The 21,866-nt window shown below is 39.5% G+C and overlaps 1 protein-coding gene across 1 annotated transcript; it reads left to right on the plus strand.

Moving 5' to 3' along the window:
- Positions 1-18,683: 18,683 nt before the first annotated feature.
- Positions 18,684-19,714, plus strand: LOC118858036 (peptidyl-prolyl cis-trans isomerase A-like). Its single transcript, XM_036768463.1, has 2 exons — positions 18,684-18,725; positions 19,205-19,714. The coding sequence occupies exons 1-2, from the start codon at positions 18,684-18,686 to the stop codon at positions 19,712-19,714; spliced, it is 552 nt and encodes a 183-aa protein (XP_036624358.1).
- Positions 19,715-21,866: the final 2,152 nt, after the last annotated feature.

A 21,866-nucleotide genomic window follows, 5' to 3' on the forward strand; every position in this document is an offset into this window, starting at 1 on the left:
AGAAAAGGGAAGGGTGTCACAGGAAATGCTGAGAGAGCAGTTAGAGCGAAGGAGAGAGCAGATGTGTGCTGTGCTGTGAGTGTGTTTGTGGGAAGGCCCCAGCAGGGGGCCAGAAGGTTATGGGATGGAGCGGTTCTTTGCTATGATACTGTGTATTGAATTCTTTGCTGCTGTGATGGATTGGGCTTATCGGTTTTGGAATCTGGTTCTCTGGTGTCTGAATAAATGGTTTACTTCTTCTACCTTCTATATAGAGAGTTTCCTTTATTTTGCGATAGAGAACTACTATTGTCAATGTTGTGTTTATTGCCTTGCTACTACAGAATCTGAGGTTGGATTTGAACTCAAGTCCTCCTGACTCCACAGTTTCTAAGGGTGTAATCCAAGAAAGTCTTGATTATCTATAGTTCCTTGAATCTATTTGAAACAGTCTTGAGGGCTCTCACTATCCTGGTCATCCTTCTTGGATGCTCTCCAAATTGTCAATATCTTTCTTAAAATGTGGTTCCCCAAATGGAACACAGTAGAACATAGTATCTCCAAATGTGACGTCTGATCAGGGCAGAACACATCAAGGCTATCAGCTCCAATTTGCTGTTCACTTGGTTCCTTTTCATGTAGCCTAATAGCATATCAGGGTTTTTATTGCTTTTTTTTTAACGTATTTATATATTATATTTATTTTAGTATATAGTATATATTTTATTATATTGGTTTTCATGTCATATGGCTGATTCATGTTGAATTTGCTGTTCACCAAAGCCTACATATTTTTACATGAACTACATTGGCTAGCCATCTTTTCCTCATCTTATACTTGTCAAATTTTTAAATCAAAGTATAGCACCTTTTATTAATCTATTAAATTATATGTTATTAATTTCCATGCATTCTTTTGGAAAGTAGAGACATCTTGGATCATTTCCTTTCCAATGAACTTGTTAACTATCTCTCCATCTTTGTTCCTATAGCTACACATTTGGGAAAATGTCCTACCCATGTCATCTAAATTATTGATATAAAATATTAAACAGAATGAAAGCTGACATTGGCCCATCAATGACAACTTTTTGGGTCTGGTCATTCATGTTTTGGTGTTGCATTTTCAAAATTGCAATACCTACAAGGGTACAGGGATCTCTGCCTTCTAAAGGTAGATAAAAAGATGACCAGATCAAAACGTTGCTACATTTTGTTCTGGGAAAACTGAGATTAGATAGTCATATCTATTTTGGTAATTTTTATCTTCAGTTATAAGGAAATTGTAAAATATCAGATCTGACTTTATTTACTTATTAACTGCATGACCCTGTGCAAGTCACTTAACCTCTTTTTGCCTTAGTTTCTTCAATTGTAAAATGGAGATATTAACAACAGCTCCCTCACAGGGTTTTGTGAGGGAAAAATGAAATAATATTTGTAAAGCACCTAGCACAGTGCTTGGCACATAATAAGTACTATGTAAATGCTTATTCCCTTCTCTTTCCCTTTCTGCCACTGCTAGGACAGGATAAGAGGCAAGGAAGGGGGTGGTTTGGGGAAGGTCTTTATCATTCATGACTATGGAAGGAAAGCTGAAAACTTAGGAAATCTTGCATTCGCGTCCTTTCCAATCCAACCTTCAGGTTTGTAGCATTTTACTACTAGGTATTAGTTTATTTTTTTTTTAAAAAGGGACTCCACAGTTTCTCTGCATAACAGGAAAATCCAGTTCTGCCCCAACATACTGTCCTGTTGTTCTGTATGTTATTATAAGAACTCAAGATCTTGATCTCCTTGTTAACTGAGCTATTGTATCCAACACTTACTGATTTGGGGATTGTTTGCTCATTCTTTGCTGATTGTTAGGAAAACATCGAGGAAAAGCAAGAACTTACTGGCAAAAAGTGTCATCGTCTTAGTCATGAGTAAAGAAGGCCAGTGTTAGATTAGCAAAGTCATCAGTATGTTGCCTCAGTTTTAAAATATTATCTATGTTTTACTGTTTTTATTTATTTTGTTAGCCACATTGGGGTGTGTTGTGGGCTGCATGCAGTCCATGGGCTGCTGCTTCTTCATTACATGTTCCTCCAATAATTTCCAAATCCAGAGGTCTTGAACACAAAGTGTAGAATTGAATGAACAGCATACGGCAATCAGACTCACTATTCTTCAGCCAGGAAAAGCTGGCAAGCAAGGTGAAGAAAGGGCAACATATTGGTGTCGTGGCCACAGCATGGCAGGGCCTGAGGTTTGTTTCCCTGAGTATAGAGCAGCTCAGGCCAGTTTCCCTATTCTGAAATGAGTTTTGTAGGGGGTCAGAGTAGGAAGGAGGGGCATGGTAGTACCTTCCTTTGAACCTGCTGATTCTGTCCAGCTTATGTCAGCAGTGCTAGGAATATAATACTGAACATTGTGTTTGTGCTACCAAAGAGAACACATTGTCTGCATCAGGCTAGAAAAGAGGATATTGGGACATGAGCTGTGAGTTGTTTTTTTTTTAGATGAGATGATAGATTTGTGTTGATTGCCTTAATCACGTTCCCTTGCTTTTTCCTCACCAACTGAGGGTCAGCCACATAAGGGCTGCAGCTATGGAACAAAAAGAAGCCAACTGGCTTCTGAAGGGATCAACTTTTGACCTTGGCCTCATTAGAGCAGCATTCTGACCCACTGAACTTAACCTACTGAAACTTTAACCAATGAGAACTTATAGAATTGAAGCCATTTACATTCATATTATTATTGCAATTTTTTTATCCCTTTTGTCCTTGCCAAGGAGCCAGTGGGTGGTTTTGCCAAGGACTGGTCCCTGTATTCACTCCTGCCCTTTATGCTCCCATGCCACAACCTTTGCTTCTCATCGTAAAGAACTCCCTGATAAAAGGGATCACCAGGCTAAGTCTGCACTGTATTATTAGGGATGTGCTAGTATTTTCCACAGTGATCCATTCAATTTGAACAAATACATTCCCCCAATGGCAATTTTCCAAAGGTAAGGAAACATTTTAGTTGAAGGGACACAGCTGTTAAGGTAAGATTTGAAAAGTGAAAATCAGGGCATGGAATGAAAGAAGAAAACTTAAAGTTTTCAGAAAAATAGATCTTTCTTAATGTTTCTTGAATGGATCAAACACTGGAGCACATTCAAAAAGTTTTACCTACTCTTTCACTTGCAACCCCTAAGGGTCTTTTCTTTGGTTACTCAATGTTCTTATCTAGTTAAAAAAAAAAACAACAAAAAACTTGAGTCTCTGTTTCAGCCTGATTTCCTACCCAGCACCAGCTTACTTGTTTCATTAGAAATGCAGGAAGAAGTTGAGTGAATTTGATAAAATTAGCTGCAGTGGGGAAGTAGATTAAAATTCTTCTCAAGTTCAATTTGTGATACAATGGTTATCTTGAAGCAAAATGGTGGCTGAAGATTTCATATGGACATATCTTCTGTAATTTGTAAGGGATTTCAAAAGTTCAGGTGTGTAATGGTCCAAAGGTTAAAGTCAGGGATCTATATGAGTGTGCTGATTAAGGTCTATGGTCTTGAAAATCAGGACAATCACAAAAAGTTTTGATGTGACAAGACAATCAATGAAAAAACTGAATTAAATAACCTCTAAAGCTGTTATGTCTGATGTCCTTTGGGGAACATTAAACACTGGAGGTTCCAACTGGAGTATGGCTAGGGAGAATATCTAATAAAAACATGTTATCTCATTGCATTGCTACCACTGTTGTATACATTGTGATTCAATTTACTTGGGATTTGCTTAAACTTGAACTAAAATTTTTAAGTGCAACACCTTGCTCTATAATTGGAAATTTTATCTTCCACATCAAACTTTGTAGATGAGGTAGAGCTGAGATTAGAAAATGAGCTGTGGAATAACAGATTTCCTGCTGAGCTTGTGACACCCTCTATTGAAGCTGTGCCTGGTCCAATTGACATCTCCCAAAATGATAAAATTCCTACCAAGAAAACAACTCTCCTTCCCAGAAGACTTGTTCTTACTAATCCTATTCAATGATTTTTTTTTATTTTATAGCTTATTATATTTTTTACATTTATATTATTTTATATTAAATTTTATTTTATATTTATTTTATATTAAATTTCACACTAGTGCCATTAGTATAAATTCCATATTTTGAAGCAAAAACAAAATTTTAAAAAGCAGAAAATAGTCCCTTTGCTCCTTGTTGATTGTAATATAAATATCTTTGCTTTGATTCAGAAATCCATCCTTTCCCTCTCAACACACCCTTTCCTGGACCTCATAGCCCCAGTACAAATATGTGAATTTGACATTTTGGTGGAATGGCTGACTCAGTTTTTACCAAAAACCATAAATTTGTTTCTTTCTTTCCCTGCAGCAATAGCCTAACAACTCTAAATCTTTTTCTCCTTTTCCCTCCCACCTAATTATAGGATGAGATTTTGACTCCATCCAAACTCAAATAAGTAAGGCTCAATCAATCAATCAAAAGAATAAACTATGTGTGAACAATTCTCTCATAAATTTGGGAGATGTGAAGGGCTTTGATCATTGGATAAGACCAGAAGGATGTGCAGGAAATAGTTGTGATTGGCTGTAGAAAATTAGTTAGGCCCAGTGGGGCTATGGATAACATAGCAAATCAGTTTAAAGTCCAGCAGCAAAGAAGTCAAAGGTTGGGAGGTTTCAGGCTTGAGAACACCTTGAGCAGACAGACCCCTTTTGCCTATAGCAAAATACAACAAGGCGGAGAGAGAATTTTACTCCTTCCTTTTTTTCCACTTTCCTTTTTTTTTTTTTTTTTTTACTACTTTACTTTTTTCCTATGATCATGTTATAAAAGACTGAATGAGTAAGAGACAACACACCTGGGAGCTGAGACATGTTAAGGATAGTCAGTTTTAGGACTCTATAAGGGTCCTAAAACCTCACAGTTCAATAGCAAGTTACACCTAAGAGGAACTTTATCAGGATTTCAAGAATGGAGAAAAAAGTCTTCCAGCATCCAGAAGCTGCTAGTTTACCTTTTAGCCACATATGCTTGTTTCAACAATCCAGCTAGCAGCTTCTGTGGGGGTGTAAGATCCACCCATAGCCAGCACCCAGAAAGCTGCCAACAGCACAGGTTCTTTTGATCTGCTTAACTAAGGAAAGCAAGGTGAAGGGGTTGACAAGCTTACTTTAATTCAGCATACAAATATCATTCACTTAGTTCAGGGGAAGAAACCAGCACACTGAACTTCAGAGCAAGTTACAAATTACAAACATCAACAGACAGACCAAATACAGATTCATAGTTACCAACATCTAGGTTCAGCCCGGGAGCTCAGAACAAGGGCTGGCCCAGAGTCATACGCGCCACCATGGCTGTGGGTAAGAGTTCCAAAGAAGAGACAGCCAACCCCTGGTTTTATATCTTTTTCAGGGTCAGGGGTGAGTCACACATGCATCTCACCCATGTGACCTAGAATCGTCACAAAGAGGTGGACTTAAACCCACGTGGTCTAAAAGCCTCTGCTGTCCCAGACACATAAACTAGGCCCTCCCTGGAGTTAGCCCCACCTTGGGCCCCACCTTAGTTGCCAATCCACACCCACATAGGTTTTACACCTAATAGGGGTTTGGGCCTGGGGCTTAGCACTTAGTAAGACTCAATGAAATACACTGAATTACTCAAAGCAAACAAAAGCCAAACTCTTCAAGGGCACTTGTTGAACTAAGCACTAACGAGCCCATTTTGCTTACCAACACAATGCTAAGTTCAAGCCTATACTCCCCAAGGCACAAGTGTGCCTCTGGTTTTGGTGGGGGGGATGTTTTATACCAATTGTTCTTTAGATACATTATAAAATACCTTAATGCAGTGCCAGTAACATAATGTTTAATGAATGCTTTATTTCTTTATATACTAGGATGATAATTAGTGGGGAGCACTCTAGATGGGGGCTCTTGACTAGCACTAGAAACCTCAACTCTTAGAATCCTAAAAGGAGAAGTACTTATTATCTTTTAAGGATACAACTTGCCAGTGCTTATTGGAGTTGAGGAAGAGACCTCGAACAAGGTGCCCCTCACTAAATGTGTATATCATTGCAACATGGGAAAAATGGTTGGAGTGCTAGCTTCAAATCTAGAAACAACTGGATTTAGGTCTTGCTTCTGAAACAGGCTGTGTGACCTGGGGCAAGTCATTTCAATTCCATTTTCCTGAAGTTTTTTCAATGGATAATAAAATCATCTACCTTCCAGGGTTGTTGGGAACATTAAATGAGACAATATTTGTAGAGCACTTAATGCAACGCCTGGCACATAGTAGGAGCTATACTAATGCTAATTATTGTTATCACCCTTTCTTCATACCACATAACCAGATGCTTATATCCATAAGCATATCTATATAACTACATATTATATATCTATAATATATGCATGTATATAATATGTATGTATATGGCAGTGTAACAGTAGATATAGTGCTAAATTCAATGTCAGGAAGACCTGAGTTCAAATCTCACCTCTGACACTTAAGCATCTATGCAACAATGGACAAGTCACATAACTTCTCTCAGTCTCTGTTAATTCTCTAAGACTGGTTTACTAAGTTATAGATGGATTGTGAGCTGCGTTGTTGGAAGGAATTCCTGCACCCAGTAAAATAATAGATCTTTCATATCCGTGTATGTGTGTGTGTGTGTGTGTGTGTGAAATATGGATCTGTGTTTTCATCAAAGATTATCCTCTCTAGTGATGGGGTTCACAGCTCATTTACACATGCCAAGCCTGTGTTCCTCTTGTCCAAGCCACATGATCATAGGATCATAGATTTTGAGCTGGAAGAGATCTAGAGCACATCCAGTCATCTGTCTCATTATTAAGATGAAGAAACTCAGGTCAAGAACTTGCCTGTGGTATCACAGGTAATAATCAAGAGAGGCAAGATTTGAATCCTCTACTCCAAATACAATGCATTTTCCCACTGTTCTATGTCCTCCCTTATGTTCAACATTGATGTCATGTTCCTCTTCAAGAACGACGGACAAGCCACAACCTGTGAGCAGTCCGAGCTGCCCAAATGAGGACCCAACTGGCCAGTTTCAGTTGGGCAACTTAGCTCATCCTCTCCTCTCCTCACATGGGGTATCATGCCTTACCTGAGGGTGTTCTGCCCAAAGGAAGGTTAGTTTTGGTGGCTGAAACCTACCTAGATAACTTGGGGTTTACTGGCTAGACTTACTTCTCAAAGACTAAGCCTTAAATCCAATTCACCCTGGATCTCATCAATTGGACAACAATAGGTTGCTGCCCAAGCACCACTTAATACTTATTTTTTGGGCCCTCCTGGCTCAGAGTGAATGTAAATAGCAACTGTTTCTCTTTTGGCCAACAACCCTTGAAGGTCTTCCTTTCCCAGTTTGATTTTTTTCTATTAAAGGGGCCATCCCATGACTCAGTTTGTAAAGAGTCCTATTTACTGAATGGGTGTGGCATTACTCTAAGTGAAAACTTGAAAAGAACTTAGCTTAAAAAGGCCAGGGTCTTCCATTGCATCCTGGGCCATCTCTAGTCATCCTGATCTATATCTGGCCATGGGACCCAGATGGCTCTGGAGGAGAAAATGAGGCTGGTGACTTTGCACAGTCCTCCCTCCCTCAAATCCAATTTCATTGCAAGTCATGTCATCAACTCCCTGATGTCATGGTCCTCTTCAAGAATGAAGGACGAATCACAACCTGTTTTGGAGATGGACAATGGAGTTATCCTTGAACTCCTCTTGCAATATAACATGGAAGATTTCAGTTAGCTTTTTTATGAGCAGGGGTCTCCTTCTATCCCCCTTGCCTTGTAAATCTCAGTTGGAAAAGATACCTACTGAGTTTTCTTGCAACAAAAGCTATTCATCTTTCAGGTCTACTAGATTTTGTGTTGTCCATAGGGTGCACACATTCCATGTACCAGAGGTGAGTGGAATCATTTTTGCAATTTTTTTGTACTTTTTTTGGTGTTTTGACCACATGGTAGGATGCCTGCTGGCCGTGGTAAGCACCTCAGGGTTAGCTTGGATGATATAATTTTTAGGGTACATTTTCTAGCCCCCTCTTCACACCAGGAGGTGAGCAGTGTGGTCCTTAAAAATGCTTCTCAGAGGAGGGAATACCATACACACTCAATTGGGTATTTTACCCCACAGGAAAGAAGGAGGAAGAAGATAAAAAGGGGGAATGATAGAAGGGAGGGCAGACGGGGGGAGGAGGTAATCAAAAACAAACATTTTCGAAAAGGGACAGGGTCAAGGGAGAAAATTCAATAAAGGGGGATAGGTTAGGAAGGAGCAAAACATAGTTAATCTTTCACAACATAAGTATTGTGGAAGGGTTTTACATAATGATACGCATGTGGCCTATGTTGACTTGCTTGCCTTCTTAGGGATGGCGGATGGGGAGGGAAGAGGGGAGAGAATCTGGAACTCAAAGTTTTAAAGACAGACGTTCAAAAACAACAATAACAAAAAAAAAGTTTTTTCATGCAACTAGGAAATAAGATACACATGCAATGGGGCATAGAAATTTATCTTGCCCTACAAGAGAAAAAGGGAAAGGGGGATGGGAGGGGAGTGGGGTGACGGATGGGAGAGCTGACTGGGGAATGGGGCAACCAGAATATATGCCATCTTGGAGTGGGGGGAGGATAGAAATAGGGGAAAAAATTTGTAATTCAAACTTTCGTGAAAATCAATGCTGAAAACTAAATATATTAAATAAATTTAAAAAAAAGAAAAAAAAGAAGTGAGCAGCAACACAAAAAAAATGCTTCTCAGACACTTAGGAGGCTGCTAAATCCCTTTACGGCTTCAATCTAGTGGGAAGACAGCCTTATAGTCTATGGGCTAGGCTGTTTGTGTGCCAGGTTGTGACTACAGCTCCTAGTGTATATGTATCTGCTACTTAGCTTTGGATTTTAAGGCAGGTTAAAAAAAGTGAAATGGCATGGGTGACATCTTTTGACTCACCCATAAATTGGATTTAAATGAGGAAGAGTTGTGCAAAGTCATCTGCCTTACTCTCTCTTTCACAGTCATTGAACTCCAGTGGCAAGACAAAAGTAAAGATGACTGGTGATGGCTCAGGGATGCAGTGGATGACCTTGTCATCTTCAATGTCTACTCAAGCTCTAAGTATTCCACAGCACCTGCTTCAGCCACCTTTCTGGCCATTGGAACAAATTGTTCTCATCCACCCATTCCACTGGGCATAGACACCCTGCTAACTCACTGATGGGTTTAAGGCCTGTTGGTTACCCTCAATGTAGTTGAGTCCATATGCTGAAATGGTTTACTGAGATGTAGATAGCACATGATATAACTTCTTGCAGTCACAGGCGAGAGTTAGGTGACCAATTGAGCACCAAAAAGCAGCCTTTAAAAGGACTCAGCAGCCCTCACGCCAGAGGTAATAATCTTCCTTGAACACCTGTACACCCCAAGTTCATTTTTAGGGATCCATCCAATGAATAGGGGCCTTCCTTATTTTCTCTTCACATTCAAAGGATACCAGTGGATCACACTGTCAGTCCACTGGGTTGTCCCACATTCTTGCCACATAATCATTTCATTTTCTTTTTCTATGAAATTGCATGCCTTTAAATATAAATGCCGTGGAATTGGACTGGATTACAACATTTGATATGTCCAAGTCGCATTAACATGGCTGTACTGTACAGAAAGATCCAGGAAATTAACATCGGATATCAGATCTGATCCTTATATGGTGTTCTGGCGTGGGCCTGACTGAGCAAGTTCCCTGGTAGTTTAGGTTCTGTACTGGAACAAAATAAGACACTCACAAGTCATTCAACAGTTAGATATTCAACGAGGTCAGACATTGAGGACAACTTGAGGTGATTCAGTTGAGCAAACTTCCCTTGCTTGAGTTAGCCATTGTGACCCACCCGCCAAGCCTCAGAAACTCCTCTACCCCCAAGGTCATAATGGCTGCTTTGGACTCAGATGGTAAAAGACATCAAAAATCTTAGCTCTTAGTCCCCTAGGCCAGTGAAATCTCAAATAATGTGTCATTATCTTCTAAGAAAAAAACTTTCCAATTTGTATGGAAGTGTGGTGCTACTATATTACTCTTACCACATATGGGATTAAGAAACTCGTCCAAGAATCATATTGAGTGAATGTTTTTGTCCAACACTAAATAGGCAGCACTATGGCCAAGAGGATTAAGTGTTATACTTAGGAAGCTGTGAATTCAAATCTTGCCTCAGATACTTCCTAGATGTGGGACTCTAAGCAAGTCAATTAACCTGTCTCAGGCTGTTTCCTTCTCCATAAAATGGGGATAATAATAAAACCTATCTCATAGGGTTGTTGTAAGGGTCAAAGGAGATAACTTTTACAAAATGCTTTACAAATTTAAAGATGCTATATAAATTCTATTATTACTATTGCATATATTTAATGCTCTTCTCGCTAATTTTCCTTCTTTTTCCCAGTTTCATTAACTTAGGTTTTTATTGAACAAACAAAACCTAAGGGCTTGAAGAAGTTTTCTTTTCTGTAAACATGGATTTTCCATCCTTCATTTCTAGAAACTTTGCATTATTTATAGGAACTGATTGAGTCATGCCTTCTTTAACTTCTCTGGGGAATGGCATGAGTCCAACATTAAAATCTTCCTTGCTCATTATCTGTGAGGAAATCTCAACTACCCTATTTCTAGTTATACCAAATTAGAGATGAATTAATTTATTTGGTATGGGGTAGGGGGACTGTTTTTCAAACTAAGGACACCACGTTATTTCTCATGGTTCAGAACACAATTAATTTTGAGGAATCATAGAGCTGGAGGCAACCTTGGAGGTTACTATGTTCACCTCCTTATTTTACAGAGGTGGAAACTGAGTCTTAAAAAGCAGTAAATGATCACCCCAAGTTTGAACAGAAATAAGCACACAGAAAAGATATATTAGAGTATATATTTATCTTAAAAAGGTACAGTATATGTTTGATACTTTAAAAAAAAGCTTACATAAAATAGGCTCTAGAATTGGAAGGGGTTTTCATGTTCATCCCCCTCATTTTACAAATGAAGAAATTGAGGTCGAGAGAGGTGGAGTAAAGTAACACAATCAGAATCTGAATTCAGGTTCTTTGCTTTGAAATCGGTGCTCTTTTCACTCATTATAATAGTCAGTTGATGGAGAACTAAAAGAAGCATTTTTCTATTTCAGTGGTAAAAGAAACAAAGAAAGTAAAACAAAATAATCACAATGGTGAGGATATTTGATATTAATCTAGAACTTTATAGTTTACAAAGCTGCTTATATTTATTACAAGTGTGGCCTTCTTTAAATAACCATTATATAAACATCCAAACTCACTGAGAGAGACACACTAAAATCTTCGGTCGCTATTGTGTTGTGGTCTATTTTATGGCTCATGTGGGGTGTAGGGTGTGTTTAAGGAAGACTAGTACTTCTGCTGTGAGTGCTGCTGAGCCCTTTTCAGGGCTGCTTTCTACCCTTAGTGTCCACCTCATCCACCCAACTCTCACCTGTGACTCCAAGAATCTGTAGCACGCACAGTGGCCACACCCCAGTAAACTATTTTGGCAGACTGGCTAAACCAGGTTGAGGGTAACTGATGGTTCTCAAACCCGTCAGTGAGTTGGGGGGGGGTGTCTATCTCAAGCATGTGAAGACTTTCCCTCGTGGAATGGGCGGATGAGAACAATTTGTTCCAACAGCCATGAAGGCAGCTGAAGCAGGTGCTGTCGAGCCCTTAGAGCTTGGTTAGACATCAAAGATGCCGAGGTCACCTATTTCATCTTGAGCCATCACCAGTCACCTTGACTCTGTCTTGCCACTGGACTGTAATGACTCTGGAAGAGAGAGTGAGGCAGATGACTTTGCACAACTCTGCTTCACTTAAATCCGATTTACCCACAGATCAAAAGACATCACCCATATCATTTTATCATTTTTACCTATCTTGAAGTCCTGTGGCAACAGGCAAATGATGAAACAGCAGGTGCAGATTCGCTGGGAGCTGTGGTCACACCCTGCACACAGGCGGCCCAGTCCATAGGGTCATTTTCTCACTGCCCTCATCGGACACACTGTAACTTGACCCTAACATAGTGATATCATTTTGGTCTTCTTCAAGAATGAAGGACAACAACCATTGTCTACGTAATTCTTATAGCCCAGTTAATATTTCTTTATGAATTTAGATGCTAAGGCATTTGAAACATATAAGTTCAATATTGAAATAGGTTTGTTGTCTGTGGTTCTTTTCAGCATAACATAGTTTCCTTGTTTATCCTTTTTTATGTTTTGAATGTTTGTTTTACTTTGTCTGGTAGCATGACTTCAATTCCTGCTTTTTTTGGTTTTTCTTGGTGTACAGTAAATTTTTTCTAGCCCCTAATTTTTACTCTGCATATGTCTTGGTTTATTAAATATGTAAGCAACAGCTTGCGAGATTTTTTTTTCTTATCTAATCTGTCACTTTTTCATTTTATTGGTTTGTTTAATCCATTCACATTTAAAGTTATGGTAATTAGGTTTATATTTTCCTTTATATTTAAAGGTCTTTCTTCTGATTGTTTGTAGAATTTATTGTTTTTAAATGGAATTGTTAAATTTAACTACTATATCAGAATTTGCAACCTATTTTTTTTACCCTGGAAATGATCTATGAATTCTTTAGTTTGGCACTTTTTTCTGTGTCCAGAAGTTCTGGACAGTTTTCTTATATTATTTTTTGCATTACAGAATTCAAGCCATTTTTTTGCTCCCTGTGCTCTGCTGGGAGACCTAGAACCCTTAAATTGTCTCCTGACTTCAAGATCTTTATTCACACACACACACACACACACACACACACATGTATACACACACATACACATGCACACACACACACCCTATCTACTGTGAACAGTTCAAATTTTCCAGAACATATCTATTGTGCCTACCTCTAAAAACAAAGTCTCAACCTTGCACACTGTTGTAGGGGAAGCCATCTTGGAACTGGAGTCCTAAGACCTAGGTTTGAATCATGCCTTTGCTACTTAGTACCTATGTGACCTCCATCACTTTACCTCTTTCCTCACCTGCAATATAAAGGTGTAGGGCTAGATCTGTCAATCAATGAGTATTTGTTAAGTACTTACTATGTACCAGGCACTATACTTAATACTGTGGGTATAGATAAAAAGCAAAACAAATACTCCTTCCCTTCTAATGGGAGAGGCAACTAATGTAAATTATAACATGTAGAATAACACAGAGTAGATGGAAGGTAACTTTAAATGATGTAGCAGTAGTAGCTGAGGGATGGGGCATGAAAGATTTCCTGGAGTAGGTGGTACTTAAACTGAGTATTAAGGAAAGCAAAGGATTCCACAAGTCCGAAGTTAGGAGTTAGAGCCTTCCAGGCACGAGGAACAACCAGTGCAGAAAGACATGAGATGGAGAAACAGGAAGAAGTCTAGCGTGGCTGGATTATAAAATGTGTGAAAGGGAATGGAGTGTATGTGCTACAGTGGGTAGAGCACCAGTCCTGGAGTCAGGAAGACCTGAGCTCAAATCCATCCTTGGTTACTAGATGTGTGACCCTGGGCAAGTCACTTAAACCTCTGTTTGTTTTCTCATGTGTAAAATGGGGGTGATAACAATAGCACCTACTTCCTAAGGTTGCTGTAAGGATCAAATAAAATAATCATTGTCAAGTGCTTAGCACAGTGTGGGGTCCATAGTAAACACTATGTAAATGTTAGCTATTACTAAAATAGGAAGGGGTCAGGTTGTAAAGACCTTTAAATGCAAACCAAAAGACTGGATGTTTGATTCTGGTGATAATAGGGAGCTATTATGGAATTATGGAAATAGTCTATCTGCGGGCCATTAATGAGAACAGGGACTGTCTTACCAGCTGTTTCATGCAACCATGATATGGAATGTATTAAGAAAGGGGGGGGCATGATCAGGACTGTGCAATAGAAAAATAACTTTGGAAGCTGAAAGGAGAATAGAGAGATCTTTTTTTTTTTGGTGGCATGGACTCCTCTGACAAAGCCCATGAATATCTTCTCAATTCATCATTGAAGGAAATGCTAAATTTCAGTTAGAGGTTAATGAGAATAAAGATATATTTTTCCCATCCGTGTTAATTGATCCCTTAGGTGTCCTTGGATCTGATCTGATTCTACCTATAAATCCTGTGGAATTGACCTGAAAAATGTCATTTTTGTTTCTTTGTTTTGCATGTTTGTTCCTCTTCCTTCTCTCTACCCGGCCCCAATACTACATGTTCCCTTTAATACACTGTTGCTTCTTCTGTTTGCCATACAAGTCCCCAAAGCAACAAGTCTACAAAATATTTTGAGAATTTTGCTCATGCAGTTGAACTATCATATCGTTCGTTGAATTGAATCCTCCAACTCATTGAGAGGCCAATCCATCACTCGAAGTACACAGTGTGTATGGTTTTCCTCCCTCGGAATATTTCCCAGCAGTTAATGACTGGGGGGCACTGACCTGGGCATCTGTCAGAGACAACTGATGTATTTGGGATGAAGAACTTTATGAACATTCTATCCAAAGGCCACCATCAGTCTTGGTTGGGGGGCCCTGAGTTCTAGTTCATTCAGAGGACAACTTGAGCAGAGTTGATACTAAACTCATCTGGAACTTCTCCAGGCACTAAAATGTCAGGAAATAGCCTCTCTATGGGCCATTAAGGAGAACAGGGACTGTCTTACCAGCTGTTTCATGCAACCATGAGTATGGCAGAGAGAAGGTGCCAAAGTCTGGGTCATACTTTTGGAACATAATGTTTGAATTGGGGAAAAACCACATTGGAATGAGTGAGGATTTTCATGAAGATTTAGCTGTTGGAAAGTTATGAGGATGAAAGGCGTGGTAGACGGAAAGCCTAAAAGAAATGCAGACATGGAGCTGAAAATTAAATGAGCTTAATCAAGGAGGAGCTGACAAGAAAGAGAAAAATTTCCAACAATTGCCTAGTTTCAAATTCCTTTTTTGTATGTAGAATATTTATGTTAATGTGTATGTACTGTATATATGTGTATGTATGTATGTATATATGTATATATATTTGATGTCAGAAAATTGGAATGCTCTCTGTGGTAATTTCTCATCCTTTGCTAAAATTCTTTGCCCCATAAATATGGTCAGAGAATGATTAGTCCTTCAAAGATGAAAAGATAACTATGTTCAACATTAATCATAAAGTCAGGATAACAAGAGAACAGGGCAGAGAATCCCACAAGCACATAAAGTATTTTTGCTTATTGGAAATAGCTACAACCCTTAAGATGTATAACTGGTGTCCTATTAGGCAAGGGCTAATTTTGTGTTTTGGCAAAGTAGAACAAAGTCTATGTGGTATTATTTTTAGAGATACCAGGAAGGAATTTCACTCCCCTCTTCTCAAATTCCTCCTCCTCCCTATGTGTGATGGGGTCTGAAATTCCCCTCCTGACACCCAGGGGTAGCTAGTTGGCTCAATGGACAGAGCACAGGACCTGGAGTCAGAAAGACCTGACTTTCAATCTGCCTTCAGATACTTATTACCCTGGGCAAGTCACTTAACTGCTGTCTGCCTCAGTTTCCCCAACAATAAATTGGGGATAATAATAGCATCTACCTTTCAGAGTTGTTGTGAAGATCAAATGAGATAATATTGGCAAAGCGCTTCACATAGTGTTTTGCCCACAGTAGGTGCTTAATAATTGCTTATTTCCTTCCTTCCATAGCTAGATTGGGAGGAAGTGGGATCAGGGTTAGAAAGCCATCTATCTGCTTGTAATCAGGATACACAAAAGCTCACCTTTGGACGGGGAGAAGGGAAAACTCATTCTGTGAAGTTCATGAAGAAAAACCTAGAGTTAATAGATGGAAATTATGGGGTAAGAGATTTGGGCTCAGTATAAGGAAAATCTTCTTGAATATTAGGGCTATCTCAAAATGGAATGATCTGCTTAATGAATGAGGTGGTAATTTTCCTCAAACTGGATTTTTTCAGTAGTTCAACTAAATGTGACTTTATTATTTTAGTACATAAATCTGGATTTATGCAAGCAGTGCACAAAGCTTTGAATGACTTATATTTCCAATTGGCTGGACGTCTGCTCTTGGCCTTTAGTGCCCAGCCACTGCCTGTGAATGCTGATCTTATTTAGAATGAGGTGGCATGTACAATCTATATCCTTCGTATTTTTCTCGAGATGCTTCTGAACAGCAACAAGTGATAAAAATCCTCAGGAAGATTAGGGGCAAGTCCCTCAAACATCGAGATTCTCAGAACTTTGTTGCCAGTTACAAAATGTGCTTGTGCCACACCATGGAAATCCTTCAGCATCATGTGAACCTATGAGGGAGTCAGAGCCTTCTTGGACAGCTTGTGATTCTGCTCCATCATATGGACCATAGGGAGCCTCCTCCATGTGGACTGCTATGGTATGGCAGAGGGGCCTGAGACGGGCATGCATGCAACCTATGATGGTGATGGTTGGACAGTGAGAGAGAGAGGAAGGGAAGAAGCAGTTCAGGAAGTCACTCAAAGTCATAACTAAGTCACTCAAAGCATTATCAAAAACGCAAAATTTCTTGGGAAAGAAAGCATGTTAATCTGAAAAGAACCATGAAACATGGAATTAAGGGACTAGAATTCTAGTCACAGCTCTGCCAGGGAAGACTTGTGGTGACCCCTGGATAAGTAACTTAACCTCTCTGGGCCTCAGTTTCTCATCTAAAAAAAGGGTGGATTAGATGACTTCTGAGGTCCCTTCTATCTCTAAATCTATTTTATTGTTTTTTAGTCATTTTCAGTTGTGTCTGACTCTTCATGGCCCCATGTAGGGTTTTCTTGGCAAAGATACCGGAACAGATTGCCATTTCCTTCTCTAGCTCATTTTACAGATGAGGAAACTAAGGCAGAACTGAAACAGATGTCTTAGTCTCCTGATTCCCCACCGGTGGCTCTTTCCACAACTCCTTACACTCCTTTTGCTTCTCTTTGTCCTTGATCCCCATCTGTAATGCTCACTATCTACTCAAAGACACATTTTCAAGATTAGCAAGACCCTGATGTGATGAGAGGCTGGTTATCCTTCACACAGACTTCTAAAAAGCTTTTAGCATAACTTTCACTGATTTGCCATTAGTAAGTAGCATATGATTACATCATTTGAGTGAAGTTATAGCAGGCCTGGATGAATTGTGAGAATGCCACATGTAAAGTTATCAGCCCATTGTTTCCTCCTCTATGAAAGGAGGCGCTTAGATTAAATGGTCTCTGAGTGCCATTCCAGGTCTGGATCTTGTCCCCAGTTATTTGGAGCTGGATATGAGCTCTGTCTCAGTGAGAACTCTGAGAAAACCAAAATTCTGCCTGGGCCTCCAATGAAAGGGCGAATTAATGCTTCTCTGAAAATAAAATTTGCCTCTGTGTGAAGCAAACTAAAGCTTTTGGGTTCAGTCAGTCATTTATTATTCCAGGGGACCAGAATCCTCTTGAGTCAGCTACTTCTTTAATGATGTTGCTGTGTTTTAGTTTATTAATCAAATAATCCAAATGTTGTAAGCCTGGTTTGCTGACCTTGTATATCGGGTCATTCAATCCACCAGTGGGTCTCTTTATCAGTCTTGATTAATGCTGTCAGATGCAGAATGGGCTCAGGAGGAGAGCTAAATAGAACCTCACCCTTCTGTAATGCAGGGGTTGTGGGCCCCGAATTACATGTCAGGGAGAACCATATTAGAGTCAGGTTTTCATGGCATGGAGGGAATATGATTTTGCCCTCAGAAAATAGAAATTTAACATTTAATTTAACATTAATATAAAATTTAATTTAACATTGAATTTAGAAATCTGGCATTTAGAAATAAGAGGCACAATATCAGGGTTCACTTCAAACCTTGTGATGAAAACCTCAAGTCAGCATGTATAGCCATAGACATTTAGACCTCAGAGATAATCTAGGACAACACATTCATTTTACACATAGGAAGCTGAGGGCCAGGGAATAATTGTATAAGGGTATTAGTGGATGGAAGTAGCTTGGAGGAGAACTCTGATCTCCTTTTTCCAAATGTAATTCTCCTCCCTGGCCTGGGTGCTAGTTTTCTGCTTAGGTAAAGCTCTGAGACTATGTAAGATGCTGAATAGTTGCAGATTTGCACCAAAGGTAGAAGCTTCCTCACCTGGGCTTCCTTATATTAATGACACCACAGAGCCAGCATCTCATGCCCCCTGAAAAACGAAACAGAAGAGAAATGAAAACAATTTCTTTCTCCAATCCCACTTTGTGGCTCATTTGTTTTATCACAATGTTGTGCGCCTGTCCAGCCCCCAACTATGCAGAACAATAGCCTTATTTGTCACAAAACCAGGACATTTACAACATAACACTGGACAGTCTTCAATGGTTATGACAGCTGGGGTAGTTTTTGGAGCCAGCTTAGATTTTGAGGCCAGGGGCATCATTAAAATTAAAAGATGTATATATGTATATGTATATATATATAATATATATATGTATATGTATATATATATATTATATATATATATATATCAATATCACTGTCGACATATTGAGTGTAGAACCTTGTATATAACATAGCCTTCATGAAATGGTTTTTGAAGTCATTTCAATCTAATCCAACCTCTCCATTTTATAGATGAGGAAAACCAAGGTGGTGAGAATATGTGTCTTGTTTAGGGTTGCTCAACAGGTTGTCAGCAGACTAGCATAGTCTAGTGGTGAACACGCAGGACCAAGGTTTAGGAGACCAATATTCTATTCTAGAGTCAGAAAGACCTGAATTCAAATTCAGCCTCAGTCAATTGGTAACTGTGTGACCCTGGGCAAGTCTCTTGATCTCTGTTTGCCTCAATTTCCTTATGGGGGTAATAATAGCACCTACTACAGGGTTGTTGTGACGATCAAATCAGATATGCATAAAGCACTTGGAAAACCCTGAAACACTATATAAACGGTAGTAGTAGCAGTTGTTCTTATTGTATTCTAGCCTCCAAATCTGATGTTAGCTCATTAGGGGAGCTTGAGCAGATCTCTGGATCTCAATTTCCTCTTCTGAGAAAATCAAGTATTGATGCTTTGCAGACGCTGCCACCGGGAGTCCTTGTCTTGGTTCTGCCCACTGGACACCAATCCCCTCCACTGTCACACCCAGCTCAGGCATCTGTGGCCATGGCCAACCCCAACATGTACTTCCAGATTGCCTTTGATAACAGGCCCCTGGGCCGGATTACTTTTGAGCTCTTTGCAGACAAGATTCCAAAGACAGCAGAAAACTTCCATGCTGTGAGCACCGGAGAGAGGCGATTTGGTTACGAGGGATCCTGCTTCCACAGAAACATTCCTGAGTTCATGTGCCAGGGTGGTGATTTCATATGCCATAATGGCACTGGTGTCAAGTCCACCTATGGGGAGAAATTCGCTGATGAGAATTTCATCCTGAAGCATACTGGTCCTGGCATCTTGTCCATGGCAAATGCTGGACCCAACACAAATGGCTCCTGGTTTTTCATCTGTACTGCTAAGACTGATAGGTCGGATGGCAAGCATATGGTCTTTGGCCAAGTGAAAGAAGGCATGAACATTGTGGAAGCCATGGAGCATTTCTGTTCTCGGGGTGGCAAGACCAGCAACAAGATTACTATCGCTGACTGCGGACAGCTCTCCTAAGTTTTTCCTCTGCAGCTGGAGAGAGCACCCCCAAACCCCATCTGCTCCTATACCCCATAATCTTCGTGCTCTCACTGACTGCAATTCCCTTTGGATTTCATTTCCTTTTTCCTTCCGCAAGTCTGGCTAGACAACAGAGTTAAGTTTATGATTATGAAATAAAAGTTAAACTGCATTTTAAAAAAGAAAAGAAAAGCAAGTATTGTCTAGATCTAGATCATTGAAATGATTTTTTTTCAATCCCTTCCAGCTTAAAAATTCACTGTTTCTAGGACTGTGAAGCAGTATGGCACATTGGATAGAGGGCTGGCCTTAGCTTTAGAGTGATTTATGTCCTGGTCTTGCCTCTGATACCTACTAGCTATGTGATCGTGGACAATTTGCTTAAACTCAAAGTGCCCCAGTCAACTCTCGAAGACCCTAAGTTGCAGAAGAGTTGTGATCTGCATTGGTGAAAGGAGTTTCCACACTGGATATTCACTATACCATTTATAGGTCTGGACTTACAACTTTTCCTCCTCTCCCCTTGCCCCAGTGAGAAAAAAAAATTACACTAGAACTCAGGCCTATATAACGAGTATTTAATAAATCTGTGATTTTGTTTGATTTTTAAAAAAAATCTGAGCCTAAAAAGACTTATATTCTCTGTTCACTGATTAGTATTGCAATCACGGCACTGCAGCAGTCTATAAATGAGGAAAAAAGTCAGAAGAGGATTGCCCAGAAGAGGGAAAACATGTAATGCTCCTGTCTCCTATTGGGGGAAGGGTAGCTGAATAAGACTGAGGCATCCCTGAATAGAGATCAAGTAGGCAACTGTGAGACAAGCTTAGACCTGTGCTGTCTGTAAAGCCTGCAAACTTTCCTAAAGGAGAGGTGTGTGTGTGTGTGTGTGTGTGTGTGTGTGTGTGTGTGTGTGTGTGTGTGTGTTTTGGTGCATCAAGGAAATTAGAAATCCAAAGTTTTGGAAACTATGAAGAAAATACTTTACCCTTTAGAAACGCTTCAGTCTTGCCCTTTCTCTCCCTTTCTCTCCTCCCAAGGTCTCTGCATACATCTAGAAAACTGGTATGAACTGATTATAAAAGAAAACCAAAAGCTGGCTAACTTTTCTATAATTTCCCATTTTCTTTCAACTCCTTAAGTACTCCTGACTTCATACCCTCCCCCCAGTCAGCAGGTACATATCTTTCAGTCTTGTCCGAAGTGTCCCAAATCAGATACACAGAGACAGGCCTTTTCTTCCTCCAGGTTCTTTTCATGAATATATGATGAAGCAGGTACTTTCAACCCCATACCTTAAAGTAACATTAACCCTTTTGTCCTCTGATCTCACTTGAACATGTACTAGGGTGGATTTTGAGGTCGAGGCAAAATGACCTAGCACGTAGAATACTGGACTGGATCTCAGGAATGCCTGGTTTCAAATTCTGCTTCTGATTCCTAGATCTGTGACCCTGGACAAGTCATTTAAGCTCTCTAAGTCTCAATTTGCTTGCCTGTAAAATGGGGATAATAATAGGACCTGCCTCACATGGTTGTAATGAGGATCATATACTACAAGGTATGTAAGGAATTTTGAAAACTTCAAAGAAATATATAACTGTGAATAATAATTATTATTGTTATTTTTATTAATATAAGAAAGTTGTCATATATGTACCAGCTTAAAAATTATATTTACTTAGAAGTTGACATTTATATTCCATTTCTTTACTTTTTGTTGGTGCAAACTAAGAAAGTTATTCCAAACTCTCAAAACTAGCTCTGTTGGTTATCGGTTTCTACTAAATCTGATTTTTTAGGGTAGAATCCAACACAATCTTAAATGCCTGAATAATCATTGAGGAAGAGAATTTGGAATTCAAAATTTTAATTTTAAATTAAATACCTGAATAATCATTGTAATGAAAACCCTCCACTAGAGTTGTCCTTCAATCTCTCATCATGGCACCAAGGTGACTGGATTCTTGAAGTCTAAGACAGATGAATATGAGCTACTGCCAGTCCTAGGGAACTGGAAAGACTTTGGGGAGGGGCTTGATGAGTGATGATGTGCCTCATGCCCCAAAGGGGATGGGGGTGGTGGTGCAGGAAACTTAGCTAAATTTAGAAAGGCTCATCATCAAGCAACCTGAAGAGTGATAGAATC

The sequence above is a fragment of the Trichosurus vulpecula genome, chromosome 7 (assembly GCF_011100635.1).
Source record: "Trichosurus vulpecula isolate mTriVul1 chromosome 7, mTriVul1.pri, whole genome shotgun sequence".
In the NCBI taxonomy this organism is placed as follows: Eukaryota; Metazoa; Chordata; class Mammalia; order Diprotodontia; family Phalangeridae; genus Trichosurus; species Trichosurus vulpecula.